Raw genomic sequence first — 17,001 nt, 5'->3', positions numbered from 1 at the left:
CACATGCAGAAACCAGGATGGTAAGTTGTAGACAGTGCCTTGAAAAGGTACGAGTAGACCCTCGAGCACGACAGTAACGGGGTGCTAGATGCGTGTTATAACCAGAAAAGAGGAATGAATACAGCGACTAGGGATGGAAACAACATTCCGTAGGACAGATAAGAGCCCGGGGGAAGGAAGCACCTAGTAATACAGAAACTGTAGGGCTTGGAAAAAAGGTGGCCCTTGCGCTGGAGCAGGGGAGTGAGGCTGCCCTGGTCCACCTTTTCTTCTTGGGGGAGGCAGGGCGGTGGGACAACCGACACCGGCCAGCCTCCCCGGGTAAACAGAGAGGCAATGCGACTCTGTTCCCCATCCAGAAGTGTAAATGGAGAAAAAATAAAAATAAAAAAATAAATCAAAGGAAGTCAGAGGTCTGCCTCCTACGACACTAAGCTAAAAACCGTGGGACGTCTAAAAGCAGTCCACGGGGAGGGAAAAAAATCCATGCCCATGAAAATAGCACCCTCGAGAATGCGGAATACACTGCTGCCTGCGAGACGCTGCGGCCCGGAGCAGCCCTGGCGATGCCTAGGAAGCACCTGGCAAAACTTGGTGAAAACTGCCTTATACCACTGCGAAGCTGATGCATGGTGAAAACGAACCCAAGAAGAGCTGACCGCTGGTCAGGAGTACCAAAACTCCGCTGGGCGATGCCTTGCCCCGGGAGCGGAATGCCTAAGCAACTGCCAACGGATTCATCTGGAAAAGCCCCTTGGAGGCCATCGAGTCCTTCCAAGGACCTCCAGGAATGACTAGGTAAGAATCCGCACGGCGGAAAGAGCTAGTCATGGACAAGCAAACCTCCAAGCCCAAATCCATTATGATTGAGAGCTCATTCTCTCGAGTGCGAGTGAGAAGGAAAAAGAAGGGAAAACAATGTCTGTGTAGACGTGGAAGGCGGCGACTACCTTCAGCAAAAAAGAAGGTATTGGGCTGAGCACTGACTTATGTGGGTACCTGACAAAAAAAACGTACGTACAAGAAAGGCGCTCCCAACACCCAAATTCGCTGGGTGGAAAAGCCCGCCACCAGGAATGCCACCTTCCCAGAAAGAAAAGGGGGAAGATGTTGCAGAGAGGGGTCATGTACCTCACTGAAATGCCACCAAACAACCCACCAATCGTATGGACGAAAACAGGTACCTGGCCCTAACCCTTGAAGCAGAACCAAAATCCCAGGCCACAAGATCCACCTCTGCAAAGAAAGACGCTCCACGGAAGCGGTAAATTGGCAGAACGACGCCCCCAGAGCCGTAGAGGCTTGCGGGGAGACTGAGAAGCTGGTTGACAAACCATAGAGAAAAAAAACCTGAATCAGGCACGCCCAACCACAGGCCAAAGAACCAATACATTTGAGATAGGTAGAAGTAAAACCGATGTGAGAATCACCGGCAGTGAGGAGCTCCGTCAGCGACCATATATTGACAGAATGGCAACACTGCTCGACGAAAATTTTGACCAGACCAAGATAAGAGAAAGACTTCTGCCGGATGGAGTGCGATGACTACGTCCAACGCCCCACCCGTACCTGAGAAGACACTGGTCACATAGGAAAAAAAATTGTGATGGGATTCCAGAGCAGTGCCAAGCATGGCTACTGGCCAGGTAGACAGAAGGGAGAGACAGGCAAAATTCAGCTCGAGGAGTAAGAAGAAATAGAAAAGGTGTTCCGTTCCAGGAACGAAACGTCTATCAGCAGTGGCAAGGCGTGACAGCACCCCCGCTCTGCCTGGCGAGTCTCGTAGTCTACCCACAGAATGGGCAGTGAAAAAGTATGACCACCATCGGATTGGCATGACCGTCATTGCTCATGTCGTAAGAGAGATAATTGTAGATACAGTTAGCACACCCAGGACCAATGGGAAGGATTCACCTGTAGAAAGAGGGATGTGGTAGGCGTCGCAGCCCACCAGCTGGAACCAATACCCCGCGCCAGTGCAGATGAGGGGAAAATAGTAACGTAGGAGCCACCAAGGCTTGCGGGGTGGCCTTGAACCCTGAGTCGGAGAAGGAAAAGAATGGAAGGAGAAAAAAGGTCAGGGCTAAAACCCATTCCCCATCTGAGAAGCAGCCACAGGATGATAGTGGCAGTGCCAAACTTCACCTAAGGAGGAAACCATGCAAGGGGAGCCACAAGTCTATGGCTAGCACCATATTTCAGCTGTGGAGGGGGCCACACGGCAGAGGCCACCGAATGCGGCACTAGAAGAATCCGCCATCGATGAAGGAGCTGTGGAGGAGGAACCATAGTATGTCGTGACAACGCAAAGACCCCCTTCGTACCTTAGTAGCATGCCCCGTCAGCGCAAAACTGAGGGGGAGGCCTGAGGACTTGCAGTAGAAGTCATGGAACCATACTGCCCCAGTTAAGTAGAGCTAACCTAAAACACTCCACCAGGCAAGGGCGCCGAACAAGAGCAACCGCCAAGCTACCTGAGGGGGGACGCCCCACTGCAAGAACTATGACCCCTAGCACCAGCGTAAAAGCTGCACCTGCGGAGGAGAACACACTGTAGTAGCTAAACCAGAGTGTCAGCATAACCACTTTCCCAGATAAGGGGGAGTGGAGCTAGAGAATACAGAGTCAGTGCAACCCTTGAGTCGCTGGAGCGGAATCACAATATTATGTGCAATGGCGTACGCACTCCATATGGTTGAGGACAAATACCATTACCGAAAGTAAAAAGAAAGACCTGGCACTCTAAATATGCAGCCAAAATCGAGATAAAGGTATTAAAATATTAGATTGTTTTATTTAAAATATATTTAAAAATAAAAATAAACATAGCAGCATATAGAATAAATAAATGGCAGCACTAGACTATACAATATAATAACAGTAAATGGCTGCAGTGAAAAATCAGCAATAATATTGATATAATAAAATGGTGTCAATGGTAAAATTCGACCATAGAGGATTCGCAATCTGTCGATGGATTAAAACATGAAATGTTCCTATACCGCAATGGAAAGTGCAAAGTGCATTCAAATGGCAGCGATAATTAATATCCAGCAGACTTCAGACTATGTTCAAGTCTTCGCATGTAAAGTCGTTATTCCACGTTATCCGGAATGGATAACTTTAGCTAATCACAATCCACAGTTGCTACTGACTTGCTATAACAGCGTGCGCATAAATCGCCAGTCTTTCAAATGACACAAGAAAGGCCAGAAGGTACAGTGCGGTAACTTCTCAAGGTGGCGTCCCACCCAGGTACAGTTACTATGTATCCTTGTTACCTTAATCTGGTCGATGTGTGTATGTGGGCTTGATGGTTCGTAGTATAATGTATATCAGCTGTGCTTATCCAAGCTACGTTCCCACGGCTGGTTTGTGCGCTTAATGAAAGTATATATCGTCAGAGCTTTTTGTCTTTCTTCCGGAGGCTTTAATTCATGTCCAGGGGAGATTCTTTACCAGCATGCCGATGCAAGGTATGACCCATACGCGTTTCGGAGATATAGCAGTGACCCCTTCCTCAGTGGATAACCTTGCAGTATTACCCCTCTTCCTTATATACTCTAATCCAGGTGAGTATCAAAAGCCGAACCGGAATCCGACATACCATTACCGACTGGAACGGTGGAGGCCCATGGAGATGTGGGCCCTGGCTTCGCGGCCTACTAGGCCGCAAAATTCCGGCCTCGGTTGGAGGGGGCGGAACTTCTCCAGGCGCAAATTCTTCCCGCTTGGAGGTTCCCCCACCCCTATTGGATGTTAATAAACAGCAAACTAAGCTGCAAAAACCAGTGTCAGGCAGCTGCTGCCAAGGCCAATAAGATAATGGGTTGCATCAGAAGGGGCATAGATGCCCGTGATAAGAACATAGTCCTACCACTTTACAAATCGCTAGTCAGACCACACATGGAGTACTGTGTACAGTTCTGGGCTCCTGTAAACAAGGCAGACATAGCAGAGCTGGAGAAGGTCCATAGGAGGGCAACTAAAGTAATAACTGGAATGGGTCAACTACAGTACCCTGTAAGATTATCAAAATTAGGGTTATTCACTTTAGAAAAAAGACGACTGAGGGGAGATCTAATTAATATGTATAAATATATCAGGGGTCAGTACAGAGATCTATCCCATCATCTATTTATCCCCAGGACTGTGACGAGGGGACATCCTCTGCATCTGGAGGAAAGAAGGTTTGTACACAAACATAGAAAAGGATTCTTTACGGTAAGAGCAGTGAGACTATGGAACTCTCTGCCTGAGGAGGTGGTGATGGGGAGTACAATAAAGGAATTCAAGAGGGGCCTGGATGTATTTCTGGAGCGTAATAATATTACAGGCTATAGCTACTAGAGAGGGGTCATTGATCCAGGGAGTTATTCTGATTGCCTTATTGGAGTAGGGAAAATTGGCTTCTACCTCACAGGTTTTTTTTTTTGCCTTCCTCTGGATCAACTTGCAGGTTAACAGGCAGAACTGGATGGACAAATGTCTTTTTTTGGCCTTATGTACTATGTTACTATATATAGCACACAATGTACCAGAAAAATAAAATTTAGATAGCCTCACCTGACATCCAAAGGAGGCAGACATCCTGGCACAGGCAGAGGGCAGTAGAGGACATGTATTACCACTCATTAAAGGAGGGGCTACTAGACAACCAGTACAGGTGTTTTACTAGAGAAATGGCCATGTCGATTGGTTGGATCTGAGTTTGAGGCATTGTATATTGAATCTAGTTTCAACTTATGATGCCCCAGGAAAGACCAGTGTAAGCTCAAAATATTGTATCCTGAGGGACATTGTGTGTGTGTGTATATATATATATATATATATATATACACATACTTTAACTTTATTTTTAGTTGACCTAGGGGACTTGGAAAAACAATCATTAGACCACAACTACCATAGACTGCAGTGGCTTACCATTGCAATGTATAGTAAATTGCTGTCTTACTAATCGGATGGCAGTCATATGTGCGCCCATACACTTCAATGGAGCTGCAAAAGATGCGGACAGCGTACCGTATGCTGTCTGCATCCATATGTCCGTTCTGTGGCATCTGAAAAAATATAGAACATATCCTATTCTTGTCCGCATTACAGACAAGGATGGGACTGTTCTATTATAGGCTGGATGTTCCATTCGGCAAAATGCGGAATGCACACGGCCGGTATCTGTGATTTGCGGAATTGCAAAAACGGCAACAGCCATGTGCATGAGCCTTCAGGAAGCCATTCCCTCTCCTTATGTCATATTACACACAGTAAAGATATCAAGGAGATGGTCTCCTCTTAGAACCCCCAAATATGAGCCAGAACAGAGGAACTCCTTGCTCCTAACATTATCCAAACATTACTTGGGCGGCCACTCATTTCTAACACCATTCCCCAGGCAAACTAGCTGCATGCCAGGGTGCTGGGAGCCACGTGCACGCACTCTAAAAGGGGTTGGCTCTGAATGGAAAAGACAAGAGGAGGGAAGAGGTGTCGACTGGTTGAGGAAAAAGTTAAGGTCATTGAGGCCTGCAGTGCTGTGAAGAAGTATAATGAGCGGTTCTTCAAGGTTTGTACAAACACTGGATTAAACATTAACCCCTTTGCGACCTCTGTCTTATATGTACGGCATTCCAGCATACTTTAAAGATGGTGCCCGCTTAGGCATTCAGCGGGAGCCATAGCCACTGGGTTTCTGCTGTTTTAAATAACAGAGACCTGAGGCGAATCTATGCGATCAGCCATAGGGTTGATCACATACATTTAATTCCTCAAATGCTGTGGTCAAATATGACCATGGCATCTAAGTAGTGCAGACAAGGGAATCGCACGCACCCGTGCCTGTAACAGCATTTCCCAACTGAGATCGGGTAACCTGTTACGTGCCTGTGATAGGTAGGAGCCTCAAGCAGGCTCTGATACCCATTACTGGTATATTCCACTACAGGCCAGCAGGTGGCAGCACTGTATTGGTATACAGTAAATGGCGCATTCTATGATGGCTATATAGCCATTAGGGTTGAACAAAGCGGGTTTGGATTATCATTGCTGTAACTGAACCAGATTCTTTTAACAACTACGTTAAGACTATGGGCTCTATCCTACTGTAAAATGTATGGCCTCCGCTGAGGTCTTTCTGAAGTTTCAACAAATATTGCGAGACTTATTTTGTTTCACCTCTATCACGTCAGTTTATTTGCATAAATTACTGTATACCACAAAACTGTGGTATCATTGTAATTTTACTGACCTGTAAAATGAAGGTAACAGGTCAAATTTTACCACAAAGGGAACGCCGTTAAAAACAAACCCCTATTAACCCCCTTAGTGACCAGCCTGTTATGGGCCTTACTGACCAAGCGTTTTTCTTCCTTTTTTCCGTCTAAACAGCTTTATGAGGGCTTGTTTTTTGTGAGGCAAGTTGTAGTTTTTAATGGCGCCATTTTGGGGTACACATAACTTTCTGATTAACTTTTATTAACTCTTTCTGGGAGGGAGATGGGAAAAACAGCAATACTGCCACTGTGTTTTTACGTTATAAACTTTACAGCGTTCATTTTTAGGTATAAATAACATATCTTTATTCTCTGGGTCACTTTAATTACAGTGATACCAAATATATATAGTTTTTTTTTTACGTTTTACTACTTTTTTGCAATAAAACCCCCCCTTTTTTTTTTAAAAGAAAAAATGTTTTTGCATTGCCGCTTCCCAAGACCCATAACTTTTTTCTTTTTCTTTCTATGGAGATGTGAGAGGGTTTGATTTTTGCGGGACAACTTCTATTTTTCATTTTTTTTACCATTTAATAGTCCCACAATGGGACTATAACATACAGTATTTTGATTGCTTTTAAAATGCAATGCATTATCCCTATAGTGCATTGCACTTTAATGGCCATGCTATTGTAACATTGACCAGCAGGCTGCGCCAGAGAGGCGCAGCCTGCTGGAAATTACTGAAGGCTGGTCTGGGGCCTTCATAGACCCCAGCCAGCCTTCACACACATTAGCACGATCGCGTTTGCGGGGTGCCGATGGGAGACAAAGGGAGTCAGCTCCCTCTGTCAGCACTTTACATGCGGTGGGCGCCATTGCCCGCGGCATGTAAAGTGTTAAACAGTCCGGATCATCATGTGAGAGCCGGGTCCCCGCTGCACGGGGGACCAGTGCAGTGCTTCGACTGGGACGCTGTATAAAAGCGGCAGCCCAGCCTAAGGCCCCTTAGTGACCGCCGTAAAAAGGCGTACGGGTGGTCACTAAGGGGTTAAGCTGTGGCAGAATTGCATTTTTTTTCCAATTCAACCCCATTTGGAATTTTTTTCCAGCTCCCCACTACATCATATGCAATATTAATTAGCTCCATTAGAAAGTCCTACTTGTCCTGCAAAAAAAAAAAAGCCCTCATATTATGTGAATGGAAAAATAATAAAAGTTATGGCTCTGGGAAGGCGGGAGGAAAAAACAAAAATGGAAAATTGCAAGGTCCTCTAAGGGCTAAACCATGTGCATCCAGCAGAGTGGTGGACACCTCCAGTGTGTTTCTAAGTAAATTATAGCGAAGATTGATATCACATGACATCCTTCCTGAGCCAAATTCAATACGACAGATTTCAAAATGACGGATAAAAACGTTTCCACCACCAAATTAAGCAGCCTTCCTCCCAATTAATACTTGCACGCTTTGGAAGTCAATTTTCTACAGATTACTCCAGTTAAAAGGGTGTGTCTAGACTTTTGCCTTCCCCTGTATTACCAATAACTGTACAGGAATACAAGGTGTATTTGTTCGACAGGATACCTGTTGGAAACATGGCTCTTAGGCCTCATGCACACGACCGTTGTGTGCATCCGTGTCCGTTGTTCCGTTTTCCGTGATTTTCTGCGGACCCATTGACTTTCAATGGGTCCGTTGAAAACTCGGAAAATACACTGTTTTTCATCCGCGTCCGTGATCCGTGTTTCCTGTCCTATTTTTTGACAGACAACGGTTCACGGACGCATTCAAGTCAATGGGTCCGTGAAAAAACACAGATGCACACAAGATTGTCATCCGCGTCCGTAGGCTACTTTCACACAGAAGGATCTGCTGATCCGTCTGCATAAAAGCTTTTTAGATCTGAGTTTTCACTTTGTGAAAACTCAGATCCGACACAGAGGCGTTCCTATAGTGATGGGGACGCTTCAAGTTAGAATATACTAATAACTGTGTACATGACTGCCCCCTGCTGCCTGGCAGCACCCGATCTCTTTCAGGGGGCTGTGATCTGCACAATTAACCCCTCAGGTGCTGCACTGGCCACCAATGAGTTAAATACAGGGGAGGGAGGGGGGGCCGCACTGGCCACCAATGAGTTAAATAGAGGGGAGGGAGGGCCGCACTGGCCACCAATGAGTTAAATAGAGGGGAGGGAGGGAGGGGGGGCCGCACTGGCCACCAATGAGTTAAATACAGGGGAGGGAGGGAGGGGGGCCGCACTGGCCACCAATGAGTCAAATACAGGGGAAGGAGGGAGGGGGGGCCGCACTGGCCACCAATGAATTTAAAACTGGGGAGGGAGGGGGGTCTGCCCTCTCCTGTCTGGCAGCACCTGATCTCTTACAGGGGGCTATGATACGCACAATTAACCCCTCAGGTGCGGCACCTGAGGGGTTAATTGTGCAGATCAAAGCCCCCTGTAAGAGATCGGGTGCTGCCAAGCAGCAGTCATGTACACAGTTCTTAGTATATTCTAACTTGAAGCGTCCCCACCACCATGGGAACGCCTCTGTGTTAGAATATACTGTCGGATCTGAGTTTTCACGCTATAACTCAAATCCGAGTTTCCATGGTGATGGGGACACTTCAAGTTAAAATATACCATCGGATTGGAGAAAACTCCGATCCGATGGTATAATAGGGACTCCTGACTTTACATTGAAAGTCAATGGGGGTCGGATTCGTTTGCAATTGCACCATATTGTGTCAACGTTAAACGGATCCGTCCCCATTGACCTGCATTGTAAGTTAGGACAGATCTGTTTGGCTCTGCACGGCCAGGCGGACACCAAAACTACTTTTTCCTTCATATCCGTGGATCCTCCAAAAATCAAGGAAGACCCACGGAAGAAAAACGGACACGGATCATGGAACCCGTTTTTGCGGACCGCAAAAAAAAAAAAAAGGTTGTGTGCATGAGGCCTTATAAAACTTTAATTATCATTACATCCTCCTCAATAGCTAAAAACTATTGTAAATTTAAAACCAACAATTACACGATATAAAAAAAGTAAAAACTATTTGCCCCCAAAAAATTAGCGTCCATGTTTTGCATTGCATTTATCAATTGTTTTGGACATTTTAAGACATGTTTTATGCCTCGTCTGACAAGAGAGGGGGGGTTGAGCAGAAAAAATAAGTGAAAGGGATGTAAACTTAGACTACACAGAGTAAAAGATGCACCAAGTTTATTATCCAGCACAAAGTCACTGTGATAATCTGTTGAAGTTTAAAGAGGACCTTTCAAGGGTCCAGACTCCAGACATTATGAAATAAGTAGCAGGTTATGTAGGGCATAGAGCAGGGATCTAAGAGCTCTTACTATTTTTTTTCTGGGCACCGCTCCGTTCGCCCGCTGTGCCCCTGTTGAATTCTCCCGCCTGGTATGATAATAATTAGCATCGGTACAGGGAGGAGGAGACTGCCATGTTTCTCAATGGGCGTCTCCCCCTCCCTGGCTGTAGCGTGGTCCAATCACAGTGGCGAGCGTCACAGCCAGGGAGAAGGTGAGGGTTTTTTTTTCTCCCTGGCTGTAACGCTATCCTTTGTGATTGGACAGCGCTACAGCCAGGGAGAAGGAGACGCCCATTGAGAAACAGGGCAGTCTCCTCCTTCCTGTACCGATGCTAATCATTATCAAACCAGGCGGGAGAATTTAACAGGGGCACAGCGGGCAAACAGAGCGGCGCCCAGAAACAATAGTAAGCACTATTACATCCATGGACTATGCCCTACATAACCTGGTTAATGTCTGGACCCATGAAAGGTCCTCTTTAAGACAGTTTTACACTGTCCAGGGCTCCAGATGGCTCCAGTCGCCAATGCGCCTTAAAATTTGCAGATGGCGACAAGACTTTTTAGTCTTGTCGTCATTTGGGAGTGGACCGCAGCCTAGTATCAGTTAAAGAACATGGCATGCGCCACGTTCTCTTCACTAGCACAGTGGAGAAGGAGGGAGTCCCTCCCTCCCCACTGGGACGCGGCCACCACTGCCACCAATGGGGAGATAGCAGGAAGGAGGAGGGGAGGAACTGTGGCCACTGCGCCACCAATGAATGTAAAACATATTAATACAAGTATAGGCAGCGGTATCACAGACCCGGCCTCAATAACAGGGTGTGCGATCCGCGGCAATTAACCCATCAGGTGCCGGGTCTGTGATACCGCTGCCGACACTTGTATAAATGAGTTAAAGAGGACCTTTCATGGGTCCAAAGAATATGAACTAAGTAGCAGGCTACATAGAGCGGCGCCCAGGGATCTAAGTGCACTTACTATTATTCTTGGGAGCCGCTCTGGTCATCCGCTGTGGCCCCCGGTATTTTCAAAATTCAGAGCAAGGAGGAGGAGACGCCAGTGTCTCCTTCTCCCTGACAGCAGCGATTGGACAGCGCTGCTGTCAAGGAGAAGGAGAGACACTGGCGTCTCCTCCTTGCTCTGAATGTTGAAAATACCGGGGGCCACAGCGGGCGAACAGAGGGGCTCCCAGGAAGAATAGTAAGTGCACTTAGATCCCTGGGCGCCGCTCTATGTAACCTGCTACTTAGTTCATATTCTTTGGACCCACGAGAGTTCCTATTTAAATTACAGTGCCCCCCCCATAGTATTAGTATCATTGGTGGTGCAGTGCACCCTCCCAAAGCCCTCCGCGCCCCCCCCCCCCATTATTAGTATCATTGGAGGCACAGAGGCCACAGCCCCCCCCCCCCCCCTCATTGTTTTATGGTGGCCACAGGGTCCCCTCCCCTCCATTGGTGGCAGTGGCAGATTACACTGCTGGGGCTCCGATCGGTTACCATGGCAGCCAGGATTCTACTGAAGCCCTGGCTGCCATGGCAATCTCCCTGCTGCTGTGTGTACTATGCACAGGGCAGCAGGGAGAGTGTGAGGTCCTATTCATCCTAATAGAGCTCTAGGACAAGGGATTAAAAGATCCAGGTTATAGCCCCTAAGGGGGGAAATGGTTATTAAATAAAAAGTAAAAAAAAAAAAAAAATACTAAAAGTTTAAATTGACCCCTTTCCCAATTTTACATATAAAATTTACAAACAATAAAAAATAAACATATTACATATCACCACATCCAAAAAAGTGTGAGCTATTAAAATATTAAAAAATATTTCCGCTCTGGTGAAGGCCGTAAAAATCAAAACCGCTTAATTCGCCATTTTTAGTCACCTTGTCCCCCAAAATAAGTAACTGAATGTGAGAGGTATGTGGTACTGTACTCTCCTATATGTAGTGCTGCTCACTACTGTGACCTGCGTCTCATCTTCTCTGTCAAGTCCTTTTTTTAATTATATGCATTTTAAATTTGGTGACTAAAAAATTAAATTTGGCTGCTAAATTTTTTAATTTAGGAGCCAATGGCTCCTGGTTATTTTTTTTTTAGTCTGGAGCACTGCTGTGTTACACTTGGACAGTATAAGTAAATCAGCTCCACTTTTTCTCCTTTAATTCATTTCTAGTACAGTATACTGGAATTCTACATAAATTGATTTCAGCATAGAAATAAGAAATCAGCTTTCACTCAGAACAGTAAATTACATACCTCTGCAAACCTCCTTCTGAATGCCCCAAAAGTAGGATCTTTTGAATTCCCAAGCTTTGCATACATCTCTATGTACATTTTCTTAATTTTATTTCTATCGGGTTTCGCTCTAGCTAATTCTTTATCGAAGTCCTCTTTCCAATCCTAATAATGAAAAAAAACACAAAATTGTACAATTAAAAAAATGACACAAAAGTTATGTTTCTTACAAAAAATGTATACATAGCAGAGGACAAAGAGGTCTGCAAAAAAACTTTCAATTTATTAGCAATCTTAAATGGATTGTGCAGTGTAAAAATATCAATGACCTATCCTCAGGATTGGTCGCACGGGTCAGCGGGGTCGCACAGGTAATTTGGAAGCTGAATCAGCATTCACTCGCACACCGCTACCTCTTCAAACAGCGGATCACTGGTGGTGCCAGAAGTTGGATCCCCACCAATTTATGAGGACAACCCCTTTAAACACCTTTGCCTATTATTAACTATTTAGAGCAGATATAATAGAATTACCCTTACTATATGTAAATAACTAATTATACATTTAGGCCACCTGCACACAGTCTGGATTACACACGGTTTTCCAGATCTGATTCTCATGCGGGAAAACCACAGCGTAATCCAGTACCAGCAATGTGTATGTGATTAGACAAATCTCATGTACGTATTGCTTTTTTACTTCCATGCGGAAATTGACCTGCTGTGCTGCTTTTGAAGTCCGTAGCATGTCAATTGTTTGTGTCGATTTTACCCTTTGCAATGCAAGGGTGAGATCTGTGGCAACAACTCATCAAACCCACAACAAAAACTACAAGTAACACGTGCACTGAAAACCACACGAAACTTTGTGCGGATTTTCTGTTAGTAAACCTACACCTGTGTGCAGGCACATTAGTATTTGTGGGTATTCTAGCACAAATATCCTGGCTGCACCAGACCATTTATCTCACCTGCAGGATCAAAGCAGGATTAGACAGCTGCTCCAAAGCGAGAATAAAATCTTTAATTAATCCATTTTTTTCCAGCTTGCTCTGAATTCTAAAATTGAAGAATACATGCGTTCAATTTAAACATATGATATGGTTGATTATAAATAATAGAAGTACAAGCAATCCCTTGTACTTGAATTATACTCAATATAATTTATTGTTTTGGCTGCTGAATGCTGCCTTCCCATTGATTCTTAGGAAAGATGTGGGAAAAATAAGCACAGAAGAAAAACGTGACAGACAAGTGACTCTGGCGCCACTCACCAAAGGGCATGCGACTGTCACGTGTGCCACTTACCGTGTGGAGTGTCATATTCAAAAGCTGAGGGCTAAAGCTAAATATGAAAGCAGACACATGTATCAATATTGGCCTGTGCACGTCAACTTTCTAGCGACACAAGGCCTTTGACATGTGTTATGGTAGAGCCACGTGTAGAGGCCGCTCTATGGCTGAGGTGTAGATGAAAAACCACACTGACGTGATTTTTGCCACAAATGAGTGTGGCTTTCAAAAGATTGGAAAGCTAGGACTACATGGCGACTTTGGCCATGATGCATGTCTTTTGGCCAATGATTAGTGTAGCACTGCCTATGAAAGCGAAACAACTCCATTCACTTTCATTATGTTGTTATGCAGTCAATACTACAACTGCAATCTGTGGTTGTGTGTCATGGCCAAAGTCACTCTGTTGCCTTCGCGTTAAAGAGGTTACGCCAAGATCGATGCAAAAAATGAAAAGAAGACATAATATAGTACACGAAAACATGGATCAGGACCCCCCTCATTACTCTGCTAGATTCTCTTCAGGCTACAGCTCAGGGAGAGTGTCCTTTCTCAGGGAGCATGTCCTTTTTTCTGCACCTGTCTCCCTGTAACTGTCACAGCTTCTAACAGAAGATATGGCTAGTGTGAGTAGAAGGATGGAACTGAGCAGGGATGTGCACATTATTAAGGGTACATTCACACGACCGTATAATTTTATCTGCATCCGTTCCGCATTTTGCGGAATAAATGCTAATCCATTCATTTCTATGGGTGAATAAAATGTGCGGACAACTTTCAGTATGTTGTCCGCATCCGTGTTTCTAGTCCGCAAAAATATGAAGCTTGTCCTACTATTGTCCGCACAGATCGGTCCGCAGCCCCATTCAAGTCAATGGATCCGCAAAATTCGGATGACATAGGGAATGGTTTCCGTATGTCATCCGTTTTTTGTGGATCCGTTTCCGTATTTTTGAAGGCCTTAGGGTTCATTCACACGTCCGTAAGTGTTTTGCGGATCCGCAAAACACGGGCACCTGCAATGTGCGATCCGCAATTTGCAGATCCGCACATCACAGACACTATAATAGAAAATGCCTTTTCTGGTCCGCAATTGCGGACAAGAATAGGACATGTTCTATTTTTTCCAGGAACGAAATTGCGGATCCCGAAAAAACGGATGCGGATCCCGAAAATGGGGATGCAGATCCAGGAAATGTGGATTTGCATCCTTTCCAGCCCCATTGAAAGTGAATGGGTCCGCAAATTGCGGAACGAATGCGGACCCAAATTACGGACGTGTGAATGGAGCCTTAATAATTCTTTTTTTTCCCCCTTATATTTTTTGCGGACTGTAAAAACGGAAGACATACGGAACACAAATGGAAGTCATTTGTTCATTTGCGGACACAAGGTTCCGTTATTTGCGGACCGCAAAACGGAAAGGATTACACACGGTTGTGTGAATGTACCCTTACACAGATTAACACCAGGGTGCATCTCACAAATGGAAGCATTTTGTAACAGAAAGCTAGTTATGTATATATATATATGGATAGGGCACTCTCAGAAATCAAAGACCATGCAAAGATACAGGAAATATGTTTATTTATGCTAAATATAAAAGGATGATCAACCATCAATAGCTTATAGCAGATAAATGATAATGTATTAATAAAAGAATAGCAGCATAATAGATATGTTCGAATACACCACTCCTAAAACACCTGCTTGGTTAGCAGTGAATAAATAGCAGCAGAATACAAAAACAGTGAAATGAAAGCAGTAAAAAATAGCAGCAAAGTACGATCAAATGGGTAAGTGGCGGCAATATAATCGAATATGAACAATCCCAATAGCAATGACTCGATGATATAGAAATCGGGTAAGCTGCAAAAATTCGAACTGCAAAAATATTATCGGAAGTCAATAGTGTCCACTACTAGTAATCAATAAAAATACTTCAAAGTTCTTTACTTAATTCCACCAAAACCAATCGGTCCTTTAAACATTGATTATGGTTGATTTTGTTGTGAAAGCGGCACCCCTCTAAAACAGGATGGGTAGCGGAGTCCCGCTACTTAACCACCTCAGCTCCCCTAGCTTAAACCCCCTTAATGACCAGACCACTTTTTACAATTCTGCACTACACTACTTTCACCATTTATTGCGCGGTCATACAACTTACCACCCAAATGAATTTTACCTTCTTTTCACTTTCAGTTGTAATTTTTTTTTTTTTAAATACATTTCTATATAAATTTTTCTCTAAATTTATTGTTCTACATGTCTTTGATAAAAAAAAATGCAATAAGTGTACTGTATATTCCTGCGTATAAGACTACTTTTTAACACATGAAAATCTTCTCAAAATTCGGGGGTCGTCTTATACGCCGGGTATGGCGGGCGCTGCAGTGCCGGGACGCCCGAATTATCAACAGAGAGCCCCCGGGCTATTGCCTTGTATCCCCAGCAGCTGAGAGCTGCGATGTAACCCACGGCATATGCCCCCCCACGCTGTACCTTGTATACCGCCCCCTGCTCTGTACCTTGTATGCTCCTTGTACCGCCATCCTCCCGGCCGCTCGCATCTTGCTCCTACGCATGTGCGAGATTTCATGCGGCGAGCGTGGATACATGGATCCTCACGGCCGCTCGCATCTAGCTCCTGTGCATGTGGGAGATCTCCGTGCGGCGTATCTAAGTGCGGCGCAGATGTGTATATGTGAATATGAAGAATAACATAACAAAAACATGTTCAGGGTATAGGTGGCACATGTTTAGGGTCTGGGAGGCAGGGAGGGAGGACAAGGAAGGTGGTGGGATGCAGGGATGGTGGTGATACCATCGGATGGCGGTGGTACCTAGGGATGGTGGTGGGATGCAGGGATGGCAGTGGTATCTAGGGATGGTGGTGGGATGCAGGGATGGTGGTGGGATGCAGGGATGGCAGTGTTACCCAGGTATGGTGGTGGGATTCAGGGATGGCAGAGGTACCCAGAGATGGTGGTGGGATGCAGTAATGTACTGCTGTGTGTTGAAAAAGGGGTAGTCTTATACGGCAAGTATATCCCAAACTCTATATTTTCAGTGTAAAAGTTGGGGGTCGTCTTATACGCCGGCATATACGGTATATTTATTGGTTTGCACAAAAGTTATAGCGTTTACAAACTATGGTACAAAAATTTGAATTTCTGCATTTTGAAGCAGCTCTGACTTTCTGAGCACCTGTCATGTTTCCTGAGGTTCTACAATGACCAGACAGTAAAAACACTCCACAAATGACCCCATTTCGAAAAGTAGACACCCTAAGGTATTCAATGATGGGCATAGTGAGTTCATAGAAGTTTTTATTTTTTGTCACAAGTTAGCGGAAATTGATGATTTATTATTATTTATTTTTTTGTCTTACAAAGTCTCATATTCCACTACCGTATTTTTCGCCCTATAAGACGCACCGGCCCATAAGACGCACGTAGGTTTTTGGGGAGGAAAATAAGAAAAATTTTTTTTAATCAAAAGGTGTACTTTTGGTGGGTTTGGAACTAATGGTGGTCTGTGGATGACGGACACTGTTATGGGGGGAACTGTGGATGACGGACACTGTTATGGGAGGATCTGTGGATGACGGACACTGTTATGGGGGGGATCTGTGGATGACGGACACTGTTATGGGGGGATCTGTGGATGACTGACACTGTTATGGGGGGATCTGTGGATGACGGACACTTATGGGGGGATCTGTGGATGACGGACACTGTTATGGGGGGGATCTGTGGATGACGGACACTGTTATGGGGGGGATCTGTGGATGACGGACACTTATGGGGGGGATTTGTGGATGACGGACACTGTTACAGGGGGGGGGGGGGTCTGTGGCTGGCACTGTTACAGGGGGGGGGATCTGTGGATGGCACTGTTACAGGGGGGGAGATCTGTGGATGG

General features: G+C 45.1%; 1 protein-coding gene across 1 annotated transcript in view; it reads right to left on the bottom strand.

Moving 5' to 3' along the window:
- PRKDC (protein kinase, DNA-activated, catalytic subunit) overlaps window positions 1-17,001 on the bottom strand; it is a 448,398-nt gene that overhangs the window by 40,144 nt on the left and 391,253 nt on the right. The window contains 2 exon segments of the mRNA XM_040433446.1: window positions 11,807-11,950; window positions 12,756-12,843. Coding sequence (XP_040289380.1) covers window positions 11,807-11,950; window positions 12,756-12,843 — 232 coding nt within the window.

The sequence above is a fragment of the Bufo bufo genome, chromosome 5 (assembly GCF_905171765.1).
Source record: "Bufo bufo chromosome 5, aBufBuf1.1, whole genome shotgun sequence".
Classification (NCBI taxonomy): Eukaryota; Metazoa; Chordata; class Amphibia; order Anura; family Bufonidae; genus Bufo; species Bufo bufo.
Note: the sequence above shows the minus strand (reverse complement) of the source record. Positions and strands in the feature narration are given on the sequence as shown.